General features: G+C 46.8%; 1 protein-coding gene across 1 annotated transcript in view; it reads right to left on the bottom strand.

The window, feature by feature from the left end:
- The window catches only part of RETREG1 (reticulophagy regulator 1), a 920,991-nt gene that overhangs the window by 234,615 nt on the left and 659,629 nt on the right, over positions 1–26,747 (bottom strand). Inside the window, exon 4 of the mRNA XM_069620500.1 lies at positions 25,919–26,045. Coding sequence (XP_069476601.1) covers positions 25,919–26,045 — 127 coding nt within the window. The remainder of the gene's footprint in view (positions 1–25,918; positions 26,046–26,747) is intronic.

Here is a 26,747-nt window from a genome sequence, read left to right as displayed (position 1 = left end):
TTCTTTTCTCCTTAATTGTATCCACTGTTAGCTTTTTCTAGCCCGATACGACCTTGGCTTCTTGGCATGGTTACCTTCAGCTGGGTTTCTCTCCGTCTTAATTCTCGATTTGTTTGCTGTAACACTCTCCTCTTGAGACCTTTAGTAACCTCTGTTCAATTCTGCTCATGTGCGTAGTGGATTTTCGCTCATCCATAAAGTGCTTTTGAAGGTATATATATGTATAGTTGGCGCTTGCCGCAATCTATTTTACTACTTAGAATATGCAAGCTTCACGATTTCTTTGCTTCTCACCGTTTCCTGCATCTGTACATGTTTAAACTAACTGAATATCTTCATCGTGCATATGGCATAAGTTTCTTCATTTTGACATCAATTGTTTCACCTAAGGCTCAAGATGTCACTTATCCATGGTATTTCGTCTCTTTGTCAGTATTCTTAGGTCATCATCTTCTATATGTGCGTCAGTCCGATTTCTCATGATGTCACCATTGGTCTTCCTTTAGTATCTTCTTTGCTCCTTCGGGTATTACATTCTGACAACCATCATTTTGTCTTGCTTGTATATATGGTTTTCTCAATGGGTACCTTACTGTCCAAGTTTTCTTAGGTATCGGTACTTCAATAGGTGCTGTTACTCTGATAGGTACTAGGCAGAGCCTGACTGCGGCTCTCTGCTGGTTTATCGGTTCTCCATAAGTCACATATTTTGGCGTGAACATACCTACTACTTCAAAGGGGGTGGCTGAGGAGTAGATGGTGCTTGGCACTTCCTCTTCACTCCCCCCTCTGGGCGATTCATCGACCACTCTCACTTCTTTCTTTGCATTCACTTTACTTTCATCCTCTGGATCTAGACATCTAGGTCTGCAGAAATGTTCCTTTGGGGTCCATATCTTTATGCCTCACTTCAAACATCCTGCTGTTCTTACGTGCTCATCTTTGTTCCATATCATTAGTTGACATTCTCCACTTGGATTGCAATAGATCCATTTCCCCACATATTTTCTATGTTTCTTCGGATACCGAAACTTTGTTCCTTCTGGTGCATAAATGCTGGCTTACAGAAAGTCTCTTATTTCTTCGTCAGTCAGGTCCTTAGGCTTCCACCCAATCACGATTTTCATCCCTATGGCCTTTTTTGCAGTTTTCTGGCACTGAGAGATTATTAGCTTGATAACGCACAATCCAAGCAATATCATCACCAATAGGGCTCCTAGGAACTTGAATTCCTATGTAAGGTCTGGGTACCTTTGTAGGTTTTGTGCGTACATCATAAGGTGGGTGCACGGGGACCTGAACGCTTTGTGCACCAGTGAAAAATGCAGTTCTAATCAATAATGACAGTAAGATGATAATGAATACTATGCATGTATAAATGATACATTTGTATGTTAATTTACAGCATTGCTCCTGGGCCAATATGAATGTCTCTCCTCATGAGGGAGGACAACGTTGCTGCTCTGGTTTCCCATTTCCATACTCTAAAGAAGCAAAACTAACTCTTTAATACATGCTAAACATTGCCACTTTATCTGGATTCTGCTGCTTCTGTTTGCAGGTCACAAGTATCCTCTTTGTCCAAATAATAGACTGCCTCTGGAAACAGTTCTTTTTCTATTGACGAAAGTTCCAAATAAGGCATTAAGTTCAGTATGTTTTTAATTTGCCTGTTCCATATAAACCAATTCCCAGTCTATGCCTCCAACCTGTTTCACTTCAGATGACATGTTGGTTTCTTGTCATCATAAACAAAAGTGTAGTCCTTTGGCAACACCTTCACGATCTGTCCCTCGAAGGAAAGTTTACACTCTTCTCCTGTGATTCTGCTGCTGACTAGAAAGTTTGACCTGCATCACGATTCCATGCAGAAGCATACTCAGCTGTGTTGTGTTTGCTGTGTCTCTGATGAAAGTGAGGACGTCGACATTGGCATGTCTCCCCACAAGTTCTGGAAAGTCTTCAATTAAGCGAAAAAATACATTACTGGCTAGTCTGCTATTCTCTTGTGACAGGCACATTTGTCTTGTCCTCGCTGTACTCCGGAAGTAAAAGACTTTTCTGCAATCACAGTGATCAGCCTCGTTATTGTCTTTTCGTTTTCAGGATCTTGAAGAAACTCTGTTATGCTCGTGAGCCTTCCCACCAACGACGGGTATGACCTCAATACTAACTTGAAATAGATCAGAATGTCTTTAGTGAGGTCACTATTGCGTGACACTATAAGTAAGTCCAAATAGGGATTCTGTGTCGAAAGAATCAAGATACTGTATTCTCTTCCAATTTATGTATCCTCGATCAATATTTGGCATAGCTTTCCTTAGCAAGGCTTCAGTGTGCCTCAGTCCAAAGTTCAAAGTCAACAAGCTATTTCGTGGCTTATACATGCAATTCTTCTTCTTCACCCTGCAACTAAGATGCACAGAGTGTCCATGTTTATATGTCCTTCTTCCCTTATTTTGCTCAAATGAAGTGTTCAGAACTAAGCCCCAACTTTGCACAAAAGTTCTTTGTCTTTTACTTGGCTGGTCATGCGTCCTTCCTCCTCGTCATGGACCTTGTCTGCACGTGCTGTGGTTCTTCCCCGTTGTCTGTAGTCTCTTTGCGGTGGGATGCAGACAGAGGGATTTCTCCGATTTATGGCTTGATGTCACCCAAGAAGATCCAAGCTCTTCTTCCCTGTAGCTGTCACGTCCCTAGGAGTTCCCATTGATCCCGATGTCACTCCCCAGAAACCCAAACCCCATACCTCCACTATGCCCTATCCGCAGGCTAGGATCCGGGACCCACCACTGCCTTCTTCCCGTGTTCCGGGGCGGCAGCGCCAACGGCCAACCCAACACCGCGGACGCCCGCTCCATTGGCATATCCCGTGGCGCCTGCGGGATCGGCCGCGTTTCCTGCTTCCACGTCACGTGGCCAATATCTCCCGTTCACGTGTAACAACAATACGATCACGTGATGCGGGTTCGGACCACGTGATGCGGTTTCGGACCACGTGACCGGAAAACAAACGTAGCGCCATTATTTAAACGCTCGAATACTAGTGTTCAGCGCTTCACAGCTGTTCTAGTGACTACTGTTTGGCGTTACGTTCATCTTTTGCTCTCTTGGAATTCGATCTTGGATCGTTTCACGGACTGTGTTTTGGATTGCCCTGTGTTCTGGATCTTGGATATTGGAACTCTGATTACGAATCACGGACTGCCTTTGGTCTTCCATTTTGATACTCGTCTTGGTTTTGTTTTTCTGGACTTCTTGCTGGATTCCATCAACAGGTGGGACCAGTGCTTTCAAAGGACTCCACCTACCTTCTGTGAAGGAACAATCTGCATCAAAGGCAAGACTCTGGTGGGTCCCGGAACTCCTCACTAGGTTCAACTGAACTACGACCATCAGCCATTGGTTAGACCGTTCCTTTCTTGTTGTTTGGTTTGTGATTATTGTTGTGGCTAGTTACTTAACCAGTGTTTATTTTCAGTGGCCCAGGGGTTCCCAGAAGTCCGTGGCTCCGGAAGACCATCTCCCACCTGTGGCCTCAAGGACTGTACAGAGAGTGACATTTGTAGTCTCCCTGTGCGGCACTTGTGGACGGAGGTATCCTCGTTCTACACGACAGTCAAGGCAAGGCACAACAGTAGCTTGACTGCTGAGGGTGTGACGTCCTCAACTCTAAATGGGCCTTTGAACCTTGGCTCGGCCCACTTTTTTCACGTGCGATTTCTCACCAGGACAGTGTCCCCAGGGAACATTGGAGGAACACGTAGTTCTGGAACTTTTTCTGTTGCGGCATCTCCTTCTGTGTTCTGTACTGCCCTACACCCTTCTTGTCGTCGCTGCAGCTGTCCCGAAATTACAGTAAGACAAGATGTCATGCAATTCAAGTAGTTTTTTTCCAATCCTAACACTTCTCCTGTTGACTGAGCATCACATCTAGCTCTATTTTGAGGTGTTAATGGCGTTCGCATCCTTCTGCCCATCACAATTTCGTGTGATGTGAGATGGTGGTCAGAACCAGGCTGGTTTCTGAGTGCATACAGTGCCAGTGGAAGACATTGCAGCCATCCCTTCTTCAGAGTAAGCTTCAACTTGGCTAGCCTTTCTTTTAACAAGCCATTGAGCTTCTCGCATTTCCCATTCACTTGAGGATGATACGCCAAAGAAAACCTGTGCTTTATACCAAGCAACAAGCTAATGCATCACAAGCCGGTCAAGTGGCACAGCGAGTAGAGCGCTCGCTTTGACATCCGTGCAGAGCCTGCTAATGCAGGTTAAAATCCCGGCGGGGCCAAGCTCAGCCTTTCATCCTTCCGAGGTTGATAAATGAGCACCACACAATGTGGGTAATAATAAGCATTGCTCAGATACATGAGGGTTCGTAGCGCTATATGTGCCAAATTATTATTATTATTATTAATATTATTATTATTAACAAAATGACGACCATTGTCTGACCTCATTACTTTACACACTCCCCATCTGGGAAACACCTCCCTCACCAAAATTTTGGCCGGACATGTAGAGTCTGGGTGTGTACATGGACCTGCTTCTATCCATCTAGAGAATGGACACACCACACCAATTAGATACCTGTTCCCGTTACATACTTGAATCATATCGACATAATCGATATGCAAGTGCTGAAAAGGCCCATTAGGCCTTGGGATAACTCCTCTAATCACACGTGGTGTATGCCCAGCCGCGAACTGCTGACAGATTATACAGTTTACCATAAAAAAAGGAACGTATTCTGTCAAGTTCGGTATAAACCAGTCTTCGGCAATTGTTGCTGCTAGATGTGTGCTGGATAGTGTAACTGTTCCAGCGCTATCTTCAATTAAGGCTATAGGCATCACCGGTTTACCAATGCTGTCTTGTCGCCACAAGCTCTCAGAGGGGTTTAAAAAACACCATCTTTGCTTCCATAGATTCTTCTGTTCCTGTGGTGCTTCTCTTGGGAGCTCCATTAACTGAGTTTTTACCATATTGCTATAGCCTTCCGGCTCACTTCGTGCAACAATCATTCTCTCGTGCACATCAATTATTTCCACACTCATGATTATTTCGTCTTTGGCTGCCACACGCTTGGCTTCAGTGTCTGCTGCTTGATTTCCTCGTGAGATAAAATCTGCCCCTTTCGTGTGGGTGGCGCATTTCACAACCGCTATGCCCATGGGGAGTTGTAGTGCCTTAATGAGCCTGTCCAATAAGGCTGGGTGCTGCACTGGCGTGCCGTCCGCTCTGAGGTAGCCCCTCCTTTTCTAGCATGCTAGGCCTGCATGCACTGTTGACGTCACATAGGCGGAATCGCTGTATACCATCACTTCCTGGTCTGTGTGATTCTCGAGCGCGAGTATCAACGCCAATAATTCTGCAGCTTGTGCTGAATAATATGAGCATAATCATGCACTAACAAGTACTCGAAATTCCCCATTTGCCATGCGTTTCACCACAGTGGCATCTGTATATCTCGGTCCATCATTTTGATCGATCCTCGAAGAGCCACCAACAAAGACGATTTCTCCTTCAGCCAATGCATTTTCTTTTACTCTGGGAATCTCATCATAAAATTCTTCATAGTTCGCGCAATCATGTATTGGCTCTCCTTCAGTGACTGGCTCTGCTATAAACATAGCTGGGTTCACTATTTTGCATCAAACTATTTTAATTGTTGGATTTGATATGACCACTTCATAAGCTGAAGCTCTCTGAGATGTCAATGTGCCTTTTGGTTTCTCTAAAATGGCAACTAATGCGTGCTCGACAAATAATGTCATTGGGCATCCCATCACAATGGTTGTAGCCTTCTCTATGGCAAAAGCTGCGGCAGCCAAATTTCAATCACACGGGAAGTGACCCCTCATCACTGGGTCTAAATTCCCACTGTATTATGCAAGGGGCTTGTACCCCAACATGGTTTTCTGTATGAGTATTGCTGTTGTAACACTGCCATTCATGTGTGAAAACAGGTAAAATTCCTCTGCATAATTGGTGATCCCTAAGACTGGTGCCGTGCAAATGGCTATTTTTAGTTCAACAAACACTTCTTCCATGGTCTCGGTCCACACAATATTTTCTTTCGTTGCCTGTGCTTTCTTTAAGGCTTGTAACAAGGGCCTGGTATAAGAACTGTAGTCAAAGACCCACGCCCTGACATAATTACATAATTGTGGGTGCGATTTCTCGCCGTCACCATAACCAGTACAATGAGGGACCCTGCAATAACTCAGACAGAAAAGAGCCAAGTAAACATTACTTTATTAATGCACAAGCATTCGTGAATGGGCTGCAAGTTCAAACGTCTCGCAAAGCAAGTCGTCGAAGTGCCGCCCCTCCCTCTACACATCATGCTCTTTTATACTTTCCTGTTTACATTGCCTTGCACATAGAACATGTCCACCCCAGGGCGGATCTCCAGTTGGAGTTTATCTGAAGTATCCAGTTGGAGTTTAACGAACAACCATTGCACATTTGCTATCGTGGTTTATCGTGGTTTCCTGTTATCCCGGTCTTCACATTCTTTCATGCCCCTTTGTGCCCGTATCTCTGTGCTCAAGGCCATGCTTACTCATTCCTTCCCCACCCGTAATCTGCAGATAGTTTTAGCAGGCTCAGCATGCTTCGACATACAGTGACCAAACACAATTCTTCTGTTAAAAACAAGTTCTTGCCAGGTCAGCAGGTCTTAAACGCCGCTGTATAAAGAGAAGGCCTCTTCTTTTAACAAAGGGTACATTCTTTTAACACATATGGTGATTAGTACAAACTCCAAGTGTGAGCACAACATTACATATGTATGCGTACCTTCATAATCCTAGAAAACTCTGCATTTGTTTTATCGTGTGTCGTTTGGGTGTTTTTGAGATGGCTTCAGCTCTTTCGGGATTAACCCTTTTTCCCTCATGTGAAATCAGCTGGCCTATGTACAGCACTCCTTGTTGACAATATTGTAACTTCTCTTTGTCAACTTTATATCCTTTCTCAGCCAATATAGTCAATAGCTGAATAGAATTGTGTCTGTAGTTTTCCTCTGTCATGCTGCAAATTAGAATGTCATCCACGTATTGCAAGACAACACTCTCTAATGCAATATTGCTTAAGTCCATCTGCAGGACCCTGTTGAAAATCGAAGGAGATTCACAGTGCCCTTGAGGCAGCCTTGTACTTTTCAGACGAACTTGTCTGAACGTAAACAATGTCAGATCTTGCAAATCTTTGTGCAATGGGATTGTGAAAAATGCATTTTTCAAGTCAATCACTGTGAAATACCTTGCTTCAACAGGTATATTACATAGGATCGTGGATGGGTTCGGTGTCACAGATAGGATAGAACACATCAGGTCTCCTAGTGAGCTGTCCTAGTCCATATATAATCTTGTCCCATTCTGAGTGAATGGATTTCCCCCATCACTTATGACATTTCTTATTCCAGAATTCAGTATCTGTCCTGTACCTGTTGTCTGTGACAGTTGCATTGGGGACTGTTGAGACTGTCCCTGTGGAAAATGTGTTACATTCTGCTGCAGCTGCAAGCTTTGCTGTACTCTTGGCGCTTGCTGCTGCACTGTGTGATTCTGCGCCACTCCATTTCCACCCTGCTGAGAGAACGCAGGTGGATTCACCATCCCAACTCTTGTGAATTGGTAGTTTTGCACCATGCCTTGACTTCTGCATGTACGTGCTAGATGCCCTGTCGTCCCACACGTCCAACATATTGGCAGTGGTCTGATTAATTGCCCATTTTGCATCTCCTGCTTTACGCCTTGCATATTTTGAAATCCTCCCCGATTTCTCCGAAAACCTCCCTGATTACTCTGCCATCCTCTTCCTCTTGGGTAAAACCCATTATTGCTTTGATCAAACTGTCTTTGGCTATTGGCCTGCTGCACGTTCGACCCTTCTGTATTGGTTATCATTGCCCCTTCAATGGCATACTTCGATAATTTTTTCTGCACTAATTTAGGCTCTTCACATTTTCGTGCAGCATCCTTTTTGCAATTCTTTTCTGCAATATTTTGCGCGATGGTCAGCTGTATTTCAGACCATGGCTTAGCTTCAATCCCTACCAATTTCTTGAGCTGCTTCTGTACCTGTTCTGGCAGCCCTTGGCATAATATATGGTAAAACACGGGATTAGATTTCCCCCAAGATTCACGAATTTCCAGCACCCAGGCACCTTGGAAATTCTGAATGTAAAGCAGAGGATCATCTGACTCCTTCATCTTGTATGTCATTATGGCTCCCATATCAGAAATGTCCGGGTATAGCACTCGAAGCGCTTTCTATACCACGGTTCTGCAATTGTTAAACGGCGCTCCGTCATGCGCGGTATTAACTATAGTCACTCCAGGGTAACCTGCATGTGTCCACACATTGTCAGCTCTATCGCCAAGTATGGCGATTAAAAGACCCTTATTATCCCCTATAGCTAACGTGTTCCCTTCTGCCATTTTTTCTAACTCATGTATCCATTTTCCAGCTCCCGATGTCAACATTGGGAGCTTATTTTTCAGGTTTTCTCTATACATCTGTGGCCAAGGTATATATTGTGGCCTCGTTCCTCCTTTTTCTAGTAAGGGGAACTGTGACACATGGCACCCCTTTTCCTCTCTCACCATGTTTCTGTCTACCGCAGGGGTAATATTCCTGCAACGTTGTCTACATGGCAATGTCCTTAACCTGCTTACATAGGGTGGTGGAGACAACCCCCTCTGACTGTATGATACTCCTTCATGACGATCTGATTGTATGGCTAACTCCGATACCTTAGGTGCAGACCCACTAGAATCTGACCATCTTATTCCATTTCCCTTAGAGAAGCGTCTTTCGCATCTCCTCATTTCTATTTAGAGGACAGCTCTCTATTTCTGCTACTTCGGGAGGCGTTTTCAGTATCGTACAACTGAGTGCTCTCAAGACGCTCATCCTCTCCTTCTCTTTGGGGTACCGTTTCTAGCCCCATCTCATTGTATATTTTATTGATCGTCTCTCTGATGCTTCTGGTGTCGAAGTCATCTTCTATATTTGCTCTAGATGTGCCTGGTACTAAATCGTACTCAGGAAATAGTTCTTCTATATCTTCCCAGTCTACTACTGGATCGGGTTTTTTAACCTCCCTTTCCAGACATTCGAGATCCCGTGCTCTCTGTCTTTGCTTGCGTTCTATGTCGTCATCAAACTCTCTACGCTTCCTTGCTTCCTCTCTGGCCCAGTCTTCTTCTTGATTCCTCGCGTCTCTTCGTTCATTTGACCTTTGCATTTCCTCATCTCTGTTACACTCACCTGGTTCCCACAGGGGTGTCAAGCGGAACTGGACAGCCACGGTCTCCACCAACGTGATGCGTAGTGCAGAAATGACTGACTGGACTGGCCCACCTAGCTTCGTCTGCTTGACACGTCAAAGTAGTCTCCTAAAGGCGGAGAAAGGGAATTAGCCACCCGTGGATTTGAGTAATAGCCCCTCACTGCGTCCCCATTTATCACCTCTGATATTCCCGTTCACAAAGCTCACCTTATAGTTTTGAATGATGAGCTCTCCATCCTGCGAGGAACGCAGGAGCGCGTTGATGGCCAGTTACTTCACTGGCTTGAGGATATTGAAAGAGTTTTAGACAAATCTTGGCTCCAAACCTCCTGGCGAAGCACCGTAAGTATATAGTTCTTAAGAGTTAAAAAATGTCTGAATAATCACTCTTGTCCAATTCTTTTGTTTACCTTGCAGCTTAGACCCAAAATAAGATCGTCTTGTGGCAGCTAAAAGCGTTCAGGTAAGAGTCTGTGTTATCCCACACTGTCTGTTAAATGATGCCAAGGTTGAACTCGCTGCTTTCTCTTTCTTACAGGTGCGGCGTAAGAAGATTTGGCGTGCTGGTGAATAATACCTCCGGTGGTAAAATCAGGTAAGTATCTGGTGGCAAAGAGATTGTCCTTGTTTGTTCCCTCGGCTCACCTTGTTGTTTTCTTGTCCCCCTTAGGTGCTGGAATGCGGCAAAATATAAATGGAGACAGCGCCGGATCGTAGAGATGCTGCGAGGAACGGCGAGTATGGCGCGGCGCTGCTGCTGGTGATGCGACACGAGTCTGTTTCAGGTTCAAAGGTGCGATGAATCCGGAATCAGGTAATAAACCCAATAATGTTCTTGCTCTAACCTTTTTTCTTTTTTCCTTTCTTTCTAGGCGCTCTGGCCTCGAGGCCGGCGTGGCAAGATGCTGGATGCTGACTGCAGGCACGTGAGCGTTACGCTGCAGGATGCAGAATAACGCGAAGCGCGTGCTGCTCTTCAAGGCATGGTTTAAATAGCCCCCAAAGTAGTCCCAGGTAAGTATTCCTCCACAACCACAACCGAGTAACAAAATAGTCCCTAAGGTAAAGTAGTCCCTTCCAAGCCTCACATGGGCTTGGATCTCTTGCAGCATGGTCTGCATCAGGTAAGTTTTAACATATGAGCCTAGCGCCTATGGCGCCAGGACTGATGCCCCATATGAGCCTGGCGCCATAGACGCCAGGACTGTACCCATATAGCCCCTAACAGGGGTTGCTGGGCTTTCTCTGGGTAACATGATGCCTGCTTCTGGGGTTGATGGACTTGGTCTGGATGCCCGGGGGTAGGCATCATGACAATCTCTTTGTCTTTTTATTCTCTTCTACTGTATTTTTTGTTCTTCTTCTTCTATTCTCCTTTGTTCTTGACTATCCTGATCATCAGTTGTTCTCTGTTTATGATCGCGTTTTCTTTGTTCCTCCGCATTTTCCTGTTTTCTGACCTGCTCATCGCAATAAAACTGCTCTTGTTTCTGCCTATCTTTTATCTAAGCTCTTCGGCTCTCAATCGTTTTTCCTTTTCCTTCTCTTTCCTTTCCAATTCATCTTTTTCTCCCCTTTGTCTCATATCCTCAATGCCTTTACCATCGAGTTTCAATAAAATCTGGCCTCCCACCCATTCGTTCTGTGTGAATGCCATCTCATCAGTCCTATCCTCGTCTCCTTTCCATCTCTTTACCTCTCTTTCTGTACCTCGAGATGTACTTGCTTGTGCTTGATCTCCTTGTCCTTCGGGACTTTGGAGGTAGTATCCCTTTCTCTGTCCTTCTCTGGGCTTTCGCCACTATTTTGCATAGGCGACTCATATGACGGGTTGCTATATCCCGTGGCTGCTTTAAGTTCCCTTAATGGGTACAATCCTTCGTCTTTACTAGCTTCGCTTTTTATTTCAGACGGGGTGGGTGGCGCAAAAGGCTCTTCACCCCCCTCTGTGCATATATTTAGTATCCAATCTAACGGTGGCTCCTCCTCCTTTTCTTGTTGGTACATCTTCCAAATTTCTAAACTAGCTAGACGTTTGTCTAACTTTTTGCCAGTATACGTGGCGTACAAATATGTCATCATGTGCTGCAGAACCATTTTAGATAGCGATTCGCCCTGTGGCCATGGCATATACATTTTGTCTGTGGTTCCTTTAACCCATTCTGCACTGTACTGTTTAAGCTTGGGTGCATGCTTCGGCAGCTGTTAGCACGTGCATCAGTGGGGTAATGTCTTCCATGCTTAACCTGGTTACCTTATCTTTGTATAACACTTTATTATGCTTTACGTTTCACAAACAAGATCAACAATATGAGCGAGCACCAATTGTCGCAAGCTTCAATCCTGTTTTTCGACAATAATTTCACTTTTACTTTTTGTTAACTACAACCATCAATCCATGCCATGCAACATCATATCATTACACACGTCCAATTTTCATGCTATTTAAAAAAAGGTGTTTTACCTGATATCATATATCTATCTAAACACATAAAACAGACAGACAGACTCCGGCCAGCCACACAGAGTTCATGCCATCTGCTTCCTCTGATGCATCCTGCCCCTAATTTGTTTTCTGACATGGAATTTAAGCCCATTTCTTTCAGATCATCTTCAATTGATCTGGACTTCTACGTCATCCTATCACTTCAGGACCTTAAATTAAGGCTTCTTCTAGCGCTCTTTAAAACCTAGGAAAATGTGCCTATACTCTTATCTTGGTCACTCCCGGTATCTCTCTATATTGCTCGGCCACCCTCGAGTCAATATTTTCCCCTTATACATACATTATACTATTACTCTGGTGCTATTTTTGTCCCACCTCCCTCAGTTACCTTCCCTTTACTTGTTTTTAAAGCATGCCATTTTTTACCAAAGCATTCAGTCTTTTTCACTCACTGTACGCATGTTTTTCCTCTCCGGACGCTCGGGATCACTGCCTTCGTTACCACCTTTCCGTGCCTCTCGTTCGATCAGCTGCTCGTAGGCGTGGGAAGGAGTTCATGGGGGGAAAGCAAAGGTCTCTTCACACCTAACCTGCAGGGTTTTTAATTACTCTAACCACTATCTACGGGGAGCTTCCTGTTCTTTCAGCCGGATGGCAAAGGACTTGTGATATTGCAGAGGACCCAAAGTTACTTATGCCGGCGGTCAATGGGTGTTTTATCTAATCTAACCATCTAATCTCTGCTACCAAATGAACTGGATGGACCCCAGCCGGCCCATATGACAGGGGGTCTCCAAACAGCCCTTTAAGATGAGCAGCAGCACCCTCGAGATAGATGGGGATGCAGATTCGTGCTCTTGCACCAAATAATAATGACAACTCAATAGTTTGGCAAAGGGAGCCCGTTTAATGACAAGTACAAAAAACTGGGAGTTCAATGAATATCAGCAACTGCTCGATCTTCCTTCTCACTTAAACTCCACTTAATTTCAGAAAAAACACATTATTTATATCAAAATCTCATCATCACTGACGCGTAATCTTAAAAACCTAATATGCAACGTGATTTGTTATAGGAAGGTAACTTTAATATAGGTACTATAACTGTATGTGGTAATGGGAGAGGGGATTGGATAATCAATGTCAGGTGGGGCAACTAAGCCCTTTCTTAAAAATGGCCACTGTAAATGTCACTAAAAGTACGACCTCTCATTGGTTCTACTTACTATAGGATACTGGATTACATGGTCCACTATGATTGGGTTGGCATCAACCTCACTCATACTTTTCCACTCACGTCTAGCTGCATGCAGAACAACCAGCCATGTGCAGGGAGCTTGTCTGCACCCCAGCTTCCCTCCAATTATGTTACAATCAATCATCACCTCAGTGGTCATGTGTCAATTACTTCTTTGTAGTTTGGCCTCGAGTCTGCTTCTTGGTCTGAGAAAGTTCAGGAGTATGGGTATGTCAGGGATCCATGCGTAGGTGTGAAAGTCTCATCCCTTTCTGCCTGCCTTGTCACATGATTAAGGTGCTGTGAAATCGCCCTCTTCTTTATGCAATTTCGTGTATTTGATTTAATTCTGCCAGTCTTCCACCATCTATGGCTTATTGCGACCTTTCTGAACACGATACTCTGTTCTTTTCTGCTTAATTGTATCCACTGTTAGCCTTTTCCAGCCCGATACGATCTTGGCTTCTTGGCATGGTTACCTTCAACTGGGTTTCTCTCTGTCTTAATTCTTGATTTGTTTACTGCGACACTCTCCTCTTGAGACCTTTAGTAACCTCTGTTCAATTCTGCTCATGTGCGTAGTGGATTTTCGCTCATCCATAAAGGGCTTTTAAGGTATATATATGTATAGTTGGTACTTGCCGCAATCTATTTTAGCTTCATGATTTCTTTGCTTCTTGCGGTTTCCTGCATCTGAACATGTTTAAACTAACTGAATATCTTCATCATGTATATGGCGTACGTTTCTTCATTTTGACATCAACTGTTTCAACTTAGGCTCAAGATGTCACTTATCCATGGTATTTTGTCTCTTTGTCAGTATTCTTAGGTCATCATATCTTCTATATGTGTGTCAGTCCGATTTCTCATGACATCACCATTCGTCTTCCTTTAGTATCTTCTTGGCTTCTTCGGGTATTACATTCTTACAACCATCATTTCGTCTTGTTTGTATATATGGTTTTCTCAATGGGTACCTTACTGTCCAGGTTTTCTTAGGTGTCGGTACTTCAATAGGTGCTGTACTCTGATGGGCACTGGGCAGAGCCCGACTGCGGCTCTCTGCTGGATTATCTGTTCTCCATAAGTCCCATATTTTGGTGTGAACCTATCTGGTACTTCAAAGGGGGTGGCTGGAGTGTGGATGGTGTTTGGCACTTCCTCTTCACCTGCTTATATCCTTTCTCGTACAACACATTTTTTGGCTGCCTTGTGACCTCTTTTAGAACAAGTTCTACACAATATGGCAAGGGATCCCGCCTTACCCAATCTCCTGTGGGCCTCTGAGAACCGAATGTTAAATGATCTACTATTTCATTAGGAGCGGTTGTAAATCCCTATGACAGAACTCCAACAACAGGCCTTTTCCCATATGCACAATTCCAATTCGGTGGGTCTTTGTGGGTTTCAAGCAACCACAGAATTACTTTGACAGTAGGTTTGGTGGCCTGCAATGAGTTTTCACGCCAAAGACTATGGTCCTCATAAATTGGCAGGTGTGGAATTAATGTGCCGGTATTAACATATAACGGCACGGTTCCACACCAAACCAACTACAAGTTTGCTGGTGAGGTGGAGGAATTACCTCTAGCTAAGAGTTGGAGATAATTCCCTAACCCTACCAGCAAAGCAATGCTGGTATTACAGGCATTGGTAATACCGGAAAATCCCCTATGGAGTCCTGTGAAACTGCATGAATGGGGTTAACTCGGTCAACCCGACACTCATGAATTGCTGCCAGGATACCGGCAAACTTGTAATGAAAGCCATATGTCAACTCCTGTCCTATTTGTGCCCAAACGAAAAAGAGCATAAGAAACGCGTGGTCTCTTGCCATGTACCTAGAGACACTGAAAACATTTTTTTAAAATCGAGCAGCTGGCCAATTTTGAGATATTCACGTTTTAAGACCTACTGCTATATCACGCATGTGGACAATGAACATACATTCTTTTACGCCTGTATATAGGTACGTGTACTGTAAGGAAGGCATGTTATCAATAGTAAGACAGACACAAGTGACCACAGTACAAGGGTGTTTATTGAACTTTAAAAAGGGTTTGAAAAAGATGGGAGCAAGCTACGACTATCAAATAATAATAATGCAGTCCTAGTGGTGTCTTGTCAACATAAAAGGGCCTATACTAAAAACAAAACATTGCCAACCCTTTAATTTACAAATAGTGTAGGGAAATGTTCATGAAAAGAAAAGAAGTGTTCACAAAATGATAAGTCAGGATGTTCAGGCAGTTGGCCTCCCTTGCCCTTGTTTTTAGCATGGGATAAGGTGGTTCACTCGAGCATAGCACACTCTTGGGCGTCTTCTGCACGAGGACACAAGTTCTTTTACCAACATCAGGGTCTTCTGTGCCCAAGTCTCTTACGTTCAAACTATCTTGATTCAGAGTGCCTAATGTACCAAAAACAAAGAAAAAAGTTCCTTTCCAAATATTCAAGTCGGGCGATTCCCTTTCCACCCTGCATCCCCTCAGCCGGGCTCAGATCCTACTTTTATACAATTATCCTCCCTCAGCTGGACTCAGACCAATTTTAGTTTGCAGGCATCCCTCAGTCGGGTTAACATTTGCCACGGCAATAACTTTTCGGCTGACTCACATTCACCCAAGTTCCCCCTCTTCCGGGCTCAGATCACCTTTTTATACAATTAGTCTCGCTCAGCCAGGCTCAGACCAATTTCAGTTCGTAAGTTATCGAAGACTTTTGAATGTGCACAGCATTTAGCTTGATCTGCTGCAGGACCACTTCAATTTCACAGTTCAATGATTCTCAGACGCTCAGTTGAATACCCAACAGAGACCTTTGAGTGAGCACCCACGTGGCGCCGCACCACTCTGTATCTGGTACCTATTTCGTTTTCATAAAGTTCATTCACATACGAGTCATTGTTCCTCATACAATGTTGCCGGTTGCAACCTGAGCATTACACAGTCCGGTCTGCTATCAGTCTCTCCGACTCACCGGCTGTACTGAATTCACTGGTGCTTTGTTGTCAGAGCCAAGGACAGTACCACAGCAGCAATTGCTTCTCCCCGCCTTGGCTATCAATGTGGGAGGGCCGTGTGTACCTTCTACATACACTACACTGTCGTTCAGCAGTAATTCCCGGTCTTATGTTTCTTTTCCTCAAGCCCTCTTGAAAGTCATTGTCCTTCTCCGAAAAGGTCATGGGTAGTTCCCTCCTTACACCCTCACTGGTCTTGCTGTGCTGCCTTTCTCCTTGGTTTAAACTGCCATCTCGGAATTGCTGCTTCCACGTGCGTTTTGCCTTGCTCACAGTGTGCTTTAGTGCTCCGCCTTTTATCCGTGTGAGGAAGTGTGATGGAAGTCAGGTGTGTGTAATTATCAGCAATTGCCCGACTCTGCCTGACCCTTGTGTTGGCCACGAAATGTTTACTGGAGGCCCTTTTGTGTTTTGGGGTTATTCCGTTCAGTCGTTTTTTAAATACCCCCTTCTCCAAAATAGAGAAGCTATATCTCGGGTAAATTGGCAAAACTGGGTGCTTTTAGAAATTAAACAGCCGCCATCTTGTTATTCTCCCGACGCGAGAGATAGCTGCGGCTATAGAAGAGGATATGGAAGAATGAAAAGCAGGGAAAAGGCCATTTGCAGGTCAAAAAGCATGCAAATGCCAGCCGGCTATAGGTGGGGGTGGGGGGGGAGGGTGACGAGAGGGCACCATGTGAAATGTGGGAGTTGTAGGGGTCTAGGGACTGAGTTTGCAACACAAAGCTTTTCTGTAAACTCGGCTATATCCGCGAATAGCCGACACCTCAAAGCAAATTGTGTCACAGAAACAGCATGTGCTGCAGGGGGATAGGGCAAAGGCACGGGAGGTGAAGAGGCCATCTGGGGAATGGGGGGAGCTGGCACAGATGAGGGGGGCACTTGGTGAGGATCTGGGTGGGCAAAAAGCATTTATTTTCCCAGACGTTATTTGCGGATTTAATACTACAGATAGCAGCGGCTATCAAACAGGAGTTGTCCTTTTCTTGATCTGCACGTCACTTCAGACATCAGCGTTAAGAAATGAAAGGAAGGTCTTGGGCTGAGCAGGTGGGAGGGGCATAGGTCACGTAACCTAGATCCACTTGCACCAGCTCAAAATAAAAGAGGCTGGAGGGCTTCTTAAGCCGGAAAAAAGAGCTGCAAAACAAGAAGGCACCAAAAGATTAGCAGTGAGTGACAGGTAGGCGGGGCTTAGGTGATCAAGATAGACTTGCTCCAACTCACCAACTCCAAAAGAAAAGATGATTGAGGGGTGTTTAGGTAGAGAAAAAAAGGGACACCAGGTAGACTCCATGAATGAGTTCAACTCCTTCAAACTCTTAATGTTCCCTTGGCTCTAACAAGCTTCCCAGTTCATACCCAATATTCCCATCTTTCTCCAACTTCAGCTCTTCATCAAACTCACTCACCTCCTCTGCTAACCTTCCACCTTCCTTCTTAACTTCAGCAACTATTCCACCTCCTCCACTAACTTTCTGCCAGCCTCAACCCTAAACTCCCCTAGCGATACAGTGCCCTGCTCACTCATCCCCTCCTTAGACAGCCCCAGAGATATAGTGCTCTGCTCACTCACCTCCTTCTTAAACCCCCACAGAGATATAGGGAGGTCACTACAAGTGTGCCGGTCTGGAAATAAAGTGTTGTTTATTCCGTTTACCAGCACTTACTTCGGACCCAGCAACCCATCCCAGGTAACCAAACCCTGCACAGACAGCATGTCCAGCAGTGGCTGTCACAGGGTGCAGTTGGGCACGGTTCCATGTATTAATGTCCTCGCAAAAATGTCACCTGACAAAAGAAGTCACAATTTTTTGCGGCAACATTATTACATTCAACATGCTCGGGACACCCTTGCAACCCCTGTTTTTTTTTTATGGGAGCAGGGGACATCCCCACAACCCGTCCCCATACATAATGTAACCATATATAAATGTCGCCAATGGGTTTTCCCGGCGGACAATATTACCTGATACCATCAGTCACCTGAGGCTCTGCCAGTCCACAATTCCAAATGCATGTATTGGGCACACAGACAGACAGTCATTGTGAATAGCTCTGTCCAGCCACATGCATGTCATGGCTCATCTCGTGTCCTAGCCCTTGCAGGTGATTCTGGATACCCACGATTGCCATGGTTGATGACCCTCTGAGAGAGCCCCAGATGCAACAGGAAGTGGCCTAAAATCGTGCACTGTGCAAACCTGGACAACTATTGTGCAGACATTCAGGCTATTAAAGCCACGTTTCCGATGCCTACACCAGTCTGGATGTGCACTCATGTACTGGCCAGTGAAGGTGGGTAAGAAAGTCCTGTCTTGTGCAATGGTGCACAATATATGCTCAGACGCAACATTCCCCTGCCCCCGGATACAGACATGCCACCACCAGAAGGTGAAGATGATGAAGATGGGGAGGCAGCTCCAGCCATGCACCGCCACATGTGCATGGATGTCAGGGATGGGCGTGTAGCCCATCAGGAAATAATTGATAACCTCTTGTCTCGGGAGGATAGCTCAGGGGCAACACACTTGTCTTGGAAGCAAGACGATGACGAGCAACACAGGTTCAGTCCCCGGGTCCACCATTAGAAACCTCTGGGTATTAAGCATGTTATAAATGACCAATTCTAATGCTAATTCTTTTGACTCCCCATCCGCTGCACAAGACCCATGCCCCTCAGTGCCTGTGACACGCACAACCAATACATCAGACCACACCCATAAGGAATGTCCAGTCATTGATGATAACGAGATTTTTTTTCAGGTGGAACTATGTACAACCAACACCCTGTGCCCCTCACTCTCCCCAAACACTCCATCCCCAAAAACTCCATCCCCAAAAACTCCATCCCCAAATTCTCTCTCCCCAAACACCCCCCTCACCAAACACCCCCAAAAATAAAAGTGTCATTAATGGTGTGGTTCAAAGTCACCTCCTATTTTTTTTTACGTCATGGGCCTTGGCATGTGCCAGTGATCCTGACAGTGGTTGGGAGCGGCATCTTGAGCAGCCCTGGTGGGAGCTTGCTGGTGTGTTGACACTGGACGGGGTGTCTGGTCCCTGGACGCCCATGAGATCCAGGGCCGCCTGCAGGGTGTGAGTGAGACTCGGTGAGAGCAGACACACCCTTGTTCCCCTCCCGGACCATCCGTGCTAAGACCACCAGGGCAGAGGTTGTGCGGCCCAGGGCACGGGCGCAGCGCCGGCTGCTGGCCTGCTCACCTTCTGGCATCATACGGGACTCTTCAAGTTCCAGCCTGACCATGTCCACCATCTCGTGATGCCTGCCCTCAATTCTGCAGATGCATGCATCCATCTCCCAGATGTTGGGCATTGGAGGTGGAGGGGGGCTATGCATGTCTGAGGGACTGAAGCTCGGCCTGTGGTATGGGGTGTGGTCTGGGGAACTGCCCATGCCTTCCCCTGCTTCAAACACTGCATCATTGTCTGTGGATGTGCCAGGATGTGACGGTGGCCGGTGTTGGGTGGGCACTGGATGTGTTAGCGGGTCCTATGGCTGTGCTGCCGGGGCAGGTGGTTGGGGCACAGGGCCTGATGGCTGTGCTGCCGGGGCAGGTGGTTGGGGCACAGGGCCTGATGGCTGTGCTGCCGGGGCAGGTGGTTGGGGCACAGGGCCTGATGGCTGTGCTGCCGGGGCAGGTGGTTAAGCACCAAGCCCGAGGGCTGCACTGCTGCAGCCAGCATCGGTGTAATGTGGTGCCGCGTGGTGGTGTCCCCTTCCTCTGTGTGCCTGCCAAGGCTCTGGAGGATCCAGAATGGTCACTGTCAGAGGATGTGCCTGTCAGGATGAGATGCTCATGCAGTTATTCACCTGTGTGTCACATCAACAGACTTGCAATACCGAGATGCGTCAGTGTGTATGACTTTGCTTGTCCATGGTGTTTGGTTGTCAGGACTGTCTGATTTGTGCGTGCAAGTGTGTGGTATGGATGCACATTGGTGGTAGTCCTGCCACGCTGCCTTGTACTGGTGTGTGCATCATGTATGTGCTACTTGTCATGTTGTGCCTTTGCGCACATGAACGGTACTCATGTGCCCATATGTGCGTCTGCATGCATTTTGGGTGCAATACCCTGGCCCATGACCTTGGCATCTGTCTGTGCATGGCTCATATTCATGTTGTAGTCATGTATCGTTGGCATGCACTTGGACATGGCTCCATGATGTGTGTGTTGCATTTCACAGGCATCTCATGTTTTGTGTTTTGATGTGGCTTGATGTACTCGCCACCCTCTGCTTGCGTCCCAGCTCCAACCTCTGCCGCTCCTACTCCCTCGATCCCCTTCCTTGTGCAGTACTGTGCTGCATGTCTCCTCCCACATCATCAATTTCAGTGGCAAGGCATTACTTTGGTGTGCCGAGAGTAGGTTCCTCACTTGGAGATGAAGGTCGTCCCACCTTTTATTGCAGTTTCTTGGGGTGCGTGGAGACAGGATCCACTGCTGTGACCTTCTGGGCCACCTCCTCCCATATTGCAGTCTTTCTGTGCTTGCTGGTTCTCTGAGCCAAATAGTTTGTTTGCATTGGCCACTATAGTATCAGTCAATGCAGTTAGTTCAGGCTCCAAAAACCACGGCTTCAGTTGACGGACCTCGGGGACACGTGATTTTGCTGTTCCTGCCATGTTGCCAGTGTTTCTGTGACTGGATGGCTACAGGAAGTGCCTGATTTTAACAGGATTTAATTTTTCAAGATGGCCGGCCGCCAAACTTCCAGGGTTTCGTGTCCCCACGAGGTTGTAATGTGCCGGTGATTCCGTCACTGCGGTTGCCGGAAAAGGTGCTACCGGGATGACTGAATCATAGGCGATTTTATGGCTTACTCGTAATGAGGCCCATAGTGCCCAACTCATTCAGGCAAATAGTGTCCTGCTCACACCCCTTCTCCTTAAACTGCCACAGGCATATATATAGTGCCTAACTCACTCAGGATATAGTGCCCTGATAATTCACCTCCTTCTCGCCCTCTATAAACTCACCAACATCCCTCAACACTCTTGTCCTCTCAGCTCTCTTCAGAAGCCTTCAATTCGGCTCTCCTGCCCTCCTCCAAATGAGCCGGGCCTTTTTATACTGCGCTTTCGGGACTAATGAATGACAGGCTCCCAATAACCATGTGCTTGCTGGGAGCGTATTTCACCGAGATGGACCGTTACACTTATATGTTGTGCTTTGTGCTGAAATGGTTTACATTTGCTGCATTATATAAGAGAATTGAAAAATGTGTTTATTCAGAGCAGTTTTGCAGATTTAGGGCGAAGCGGCGCAAGGACTCCCGTGAATTGCGCGCCCGTGTCATATGTCCGGCACATTAGGGGGTCAGCCACAATCGTGGGGGGCATAAGCGATCCGCGGGATCGCTCGGAAATCGAGTCCCGGTTCTCTCCCTCACAGCGAGGTATATGCACGCCGTGTAGCGACCCCCTCCCTCAGGGAGGCGGAGCCAGCAGTGTGGGAGGAATTGAATCCTCACGGCCCCTACCCTTGCTAGGGCAGGGCCAGCGAGTGCCTAGCTTCCATGTTCGCATTCATTAATTCGACACGGAGCGGAGCACGCGTAAGAGCCGGGCCCGCCGGTGATAACATATGATTAGTATTACGGTTGAGCTACGAGGCAACAGCCTCTTTACAAGAAGCATCCCAGGCATAGAAGCGCGAACTGACACGCGCGCACGACCAGGGAAAGGATCCCGAGACAGCAATCAGCTGGGAAAAAGCCTCACAAGGCTCACGGTGACAGTGCATGAGTCACCTTTAACGTTCCTCTAACAGTGAGGAGTTGAGGAAGACAGCCCATCCCAGGCTCATTTATAAGCTATCTTCCATCCGGAGCAGCCACCATAAAAAAATATATATATATATAATATAAAGGTTATAAAGAAGGGTTGCACATATAAGACCCCGAAGCACCTATAGCGAAAGGGCGTGCAGTGACACCCTCACGGGTACAGCAGGCACACAGCACCCACGCAAGATGTCAGAGTTTAAGTGGAGCGAAGAGGAGCAGACATCAGATCTGGCTGCCAGCTTCAAACAGGTGCTGGGAAGTTTGCTTATAGATGCGGTGGCTCAAGGGGTGAGACCCCTGCAAGATAGGCCAGAGTCCCTAGAGGCAATATTACACCAGCCCTTGGACAGTACCGGACGGAAAGAATGCATGCCCGTTGAACCCTCGGAAGTGGGGTCATTGGAGAGTACTAAGGCACGAAAGAGGAAAGCCCCTCTTGACCCCCAGGGCCTTTCGGATGGGACAAAAGAAAAGGCCCTGGAGGTCGTTGACGCCTTCGCAAAGCTACGTCAAGCATTTTTGCAGCGTCAGACTGTGTGGGACCTCACGACCCCCTCTCCAGGGGACGAAGAATATGGAGAAGAGGACCCAGGCTCGGAAGATGAGCTGGAGGAAGGCGAAACTCCCTCTCAAGAGGAGGAGGAGGAGATAGAAATCAAGTGTTTGAGGAGGGAAGAGAATCCGCAAAGAAAAGCACCTCGAAGAGGTGGAAGAGGACATGTTCGATCCGGACAGCATCCGGAATCCGAGATCCTCGGACTGGCAGCCCTCGCCAAGAGTGGCTCAGTATATGACCAAGAGATTGCGAAAAGTGCTGGACAAGGAAGTCCGCCAGAAGCTCCGAGCGGAACGCCCGCAACCAGATCTCCCAGGGAAGGTGGCCGAAACGCCTGAATTAGATCCTAAAATGCTGACTTTCGTTTCGAAGATTAGTAAAGACCCTCAGAAGGGCATCAATAGGTCTTGGAGGAGTTGCCAGGAAAAGGTATTAAACCTGGCCACACCTCTCGCGAAAATAATGGACCTGGCCGAAAGAGCCAGGGATACCGGGGAGAAAGTGGACCCCGACGCCTTAGCAGGCTGGGCACAGAGAGCAGTATGCCTCCTAGGGAATGCAAACTGCACCATTGCATCAGAGCGCCGCAGAGGGCTCTTATTGAAAATAGATTAAAAGCGGAGTGATTTAGCTCCATACGAAGCCGGCGAAGCGGCGCAAGGACTCCTCTTCGGAGAAACCTTCGGCAAAAAAATGGGTCGCTTCGTGGGCACCTACGCGTCTCTGGAGAAGGCGCAGGCTTCCATTCGGAAGATTTTCCCCAATCGAGTTTTTGGAGGGACCAGTCGCCACAGAGGTCGCTCGACTGGTCGCAACCAAGGCGGAAGAAAACCTCAGAATCCCAGAGCCAAAAACTGGGAGAATAGACAACAGGACTCCTTCTTCCCGTCCAGAGGAAGCTTCCAAAGAGGGCGCAGAGGAAGAGGATCAGGTTGTGGACAAGGGTTCACTCAAGGTGAGAGCAGCATATTATCCTCCGGTGGGGGGAGAACAGGCCTGTTCTTGAGAAACTGGGGCAAGCTTTCCAGCGATGCCTGGGTGTTACAAGCAATTGTGGGCATGCGCCTAGAGTTTGTTCAGCCACCCGTGCAAGAGTGCAGGCCCCATCAGCAGCGTTTAGAGCGCACAGAGCAGAGTCTCCTGGACCAGGAGCTGCGTCTGCTAGCAGCAAAGAACGCCATAGAAAGGTGCCCGGGAGACCCCGCGTTCATAAGCAACATGTTCCTGGTGCACAGGAAAGAGAAGGTGCGACCAGTTATAAACTTAAAGGAGCTGAACAGGTGGATAGTGTACCGCCACTTCAAGATGGAGGGCATCCACCAGCTCTGAGACTCGCTCGGGGAGAAGGATTGGTTAATGAGGCTAGACATGAAGGATGCATACCTGACTATCCCGATAGCAGAAGAGTTCAGAACGTTCCTAGCTTTTCGCTGGAAAGGGCAACTTTGGCGATTCAAGACTATGCCCTTCAGGCTTGCTTCAGCGCCATGGGCCTTCACCAAGGTGATGAAGCCGGTAGCTGTGGCTATAAGGGAGAAAGGAATAAGGATGATGATTTATCTGGGCGATCTCCTGCTACTAGCCGAAGAGCGAGAAACTCTCAGGTACCAGACAAGGTGGGTCATGGACCTGTTATCGTCCCTAGGATTTCTGGTGAACAAGGAGAAATCAGACACCGTACCGGCGCAGAGGCTAGACTTTCTGGGTTTCATCCTGGATACCAGCAAAGCGACTCTCGAGCTACCAGTTCGGAAAATCTGCGACATCAAGAGAGAACTCAGAGGATGTCTGCGGAAACAGATGGTATCTCTCCGGACCCTAGCAAGGATTGTAGGGCTGTTAGCAGCTTCTATTCAGGCCATTTTCCCAGGACTGCTACATTATTGAGCACTGCAGAGACTAAAGATAAGGCATCTGCAGCAAGGCCCGAGATACCACCAATCGGTGCCACTAGTTCGGGAATCCAAGATGGAACTAGAATGGTGGTTACAGAATATGGACGTGCCATTTTCGGAGACAGACCGGACCTAGTCATAGAGTCCGACGTCAGCCGGCTGGGCTGGGGCGCAAGGTGCGGAGACCTGCAGACAGGAGGGAAATGGATCGAGAAGGAACTCCATTTACATATAAATTGCCTAGAATTACTAGCAGGATCCTTTGCGATCAAGGCCTTCACGAAGGGGAGAATGAAATCCTGTGTCCTTCTAAAGTTGGACAACATATCGGCAGTGCGATACATAAATCACCTGGGCAGCACCAAATCCAGGATGCTAGACGAACTAGCGAAGGACTTCTGGCACTTCTGCCTGCAGTCAGAGACGTCTGTCACAGCGGAATACATTCCTGGGACGCTGAACATCATAGCAGACTGGAACTTCTCGATACCTCACGGATTCCAGCAGTTGGAGGCTGGATCCAGCAGTGTTTCAGAGGATGACAGAGAGATGGGGACAAGTACACATAGACCTCTTCGCATCGCTATTGAACGCCCATACAGCAGAATACTTCAGCTGGAGGCTGGACCCGGGAGCTCTAGGGACGGATGCATTCCTGCAAGAGTGGATCGGAGGTCCACACTACGCGTTTCCCCCATTTCTGATGCTGAGCAGAGTTCTAGCGAAGTGTCGGGGGGAGACGGCTGAGTTGCTATTAGTAGCACTGTGCTGGAAGTCGCAAGTGTGGTTCCCGACTCTCATGGAGCTAGTAGTGGATTACCCGAGGTTGCTGGGTCGTATCATCCTCTGAGAGTGGGAGGGGCTCTCCTGCTCGTTGCGTGCAGGATATCAGGAGACACTGGGCGTTGCCAGGCATTTCGTCTCAAGCTGCTCAGCTCATCGCAGAATCCTGGGCTCCGTCCACTAGGAGGAGCTACGACGCGGCTTGGGCTAAGTGGACGAGCTGGTGCAGAGGGAGAAGTGTTCTTCCCGTTTCTGCGCCTGTAGTGAAGATTTAGAACTTTTTAGCTCATTTGTTGCAAAACGGGAAAGCGTTCCGTATGAGGTCTTCAGAAAGCCTCATTTTCAGGTGAAGCGGCCATCAGCAGGGGAACTGTCATGGCGTATTAGTAGCTGAACAGTTGCAGATGGACTCCTGTCTGCGGAGGTCTGGAACGAAAGGGACAACAGGGTATGAGCAGAATCCTGGACCTCCCTTCTCTTTTTATTTCCACTGGTGGCTGCGTCCCTTCTTGCGCTTTCTCTCCCCATAGGCGCTGGGAATTAGCGTACACAACTCCACCCTGACCACCAAACTCCGGCCCCTATTGACACAGCATTTCAGGTCCGGAAAAGTAGAGTGCCCGGTATCCGGTGTGTTTTCGGAAAGTAAGTGCACTCAGATGGAGATAGTGTCTTTCTCGTTGTGCAAGGACACTTAGCAGACATTTGCGAGGTGAACTTTCTTTTCAATATGAAGAAAAAGACCATATAGTATCGCAAAAATACATTCCTAACACATGACCCAATAACTTCACATGTGGCAAACATGCACTGCCACAGTAAAATAACCATTAGAAATATACAGATGTATTTTGTGCTTACCATGCCAGGGTGCTGCTGCTTGAAATGGGACATCTCTTGGAGAAATGCACGGTAGTTTGTCCATGATTCAGCCATGCACTGACCAAGCCACGGCCTGCAGTCTGACTTTGCTGTGATCACTTCCCAACTGTGCATGCAAACAAAATGGGAAGCATGATCGATCGTTTGCTATCTAACAACATTAAAAAGTATATATATTCTAAGACCAATACATGCAGCCAATGTAAATGAAATGCAGCTCAGAATCATCAGAAATAAAATCTTTTAGGCTCCTTTCCACTACTTCAACTACTCTGTCACCCTCCATTGTATGAGAACACAAGCAACAATGAAAGAGTGCACAATAAAAACAGAAGGGTGCACCCAAACACACGAAGGGATCCTTATAGTAAAAGAAACAAAATGACATGTATTTAAAATTGAACTTTCCTTGAGACAGATTTGCATTTTAAATAATTTCAAGTTTCGTATATTTTTTAACAACATTGTTGAAAAGTGAACAAATTGCTTCAGTTATATTTTCAGTCTGTCTACACATTATTTCCATTTTGAAAGAATAGCTTTATCTTTTATCAAATCTTCCAGTACCTTTTTTTTCTGATCTTCCACGAAATCAAGAGTCACTTTTTTGCCTCATTCAAGGATACGAATAAGCACTGCTTTCAGCAAAACTGACATTTCCAGTAAGCTGGGCTCAAGATCACGACTTTCTACGAAGATTTCCTCAGAACAGTACTACTCATGAGAAATTCTGCCCTCTTCCGAGTCTACTGCCAATATTGAAAAACTCCAGCGCAATTTCATACGTTTATGCCCTAGGGTTCCAATA

Source organism: Ambystoma mexicanum, chromosome 5q (assembly GCF_040938575.1).
Source record: "Ambystoma mexicanum isolate Mex_15411 chromosome 5q, UKY_AmexF1_1, whole genome shotgun sequence".
Taxonomy (NCBI): Eukaryota; Metazoa; Chordata; class Amphibia; order Caudata; family Ambystomatidae; genus Ambystoma; species Ambystoma mexicanum.
Note: the sequence above shows the minus strand (reverse complement) of the source record. Positions and strands in the feature narration are given on the sequence as shown.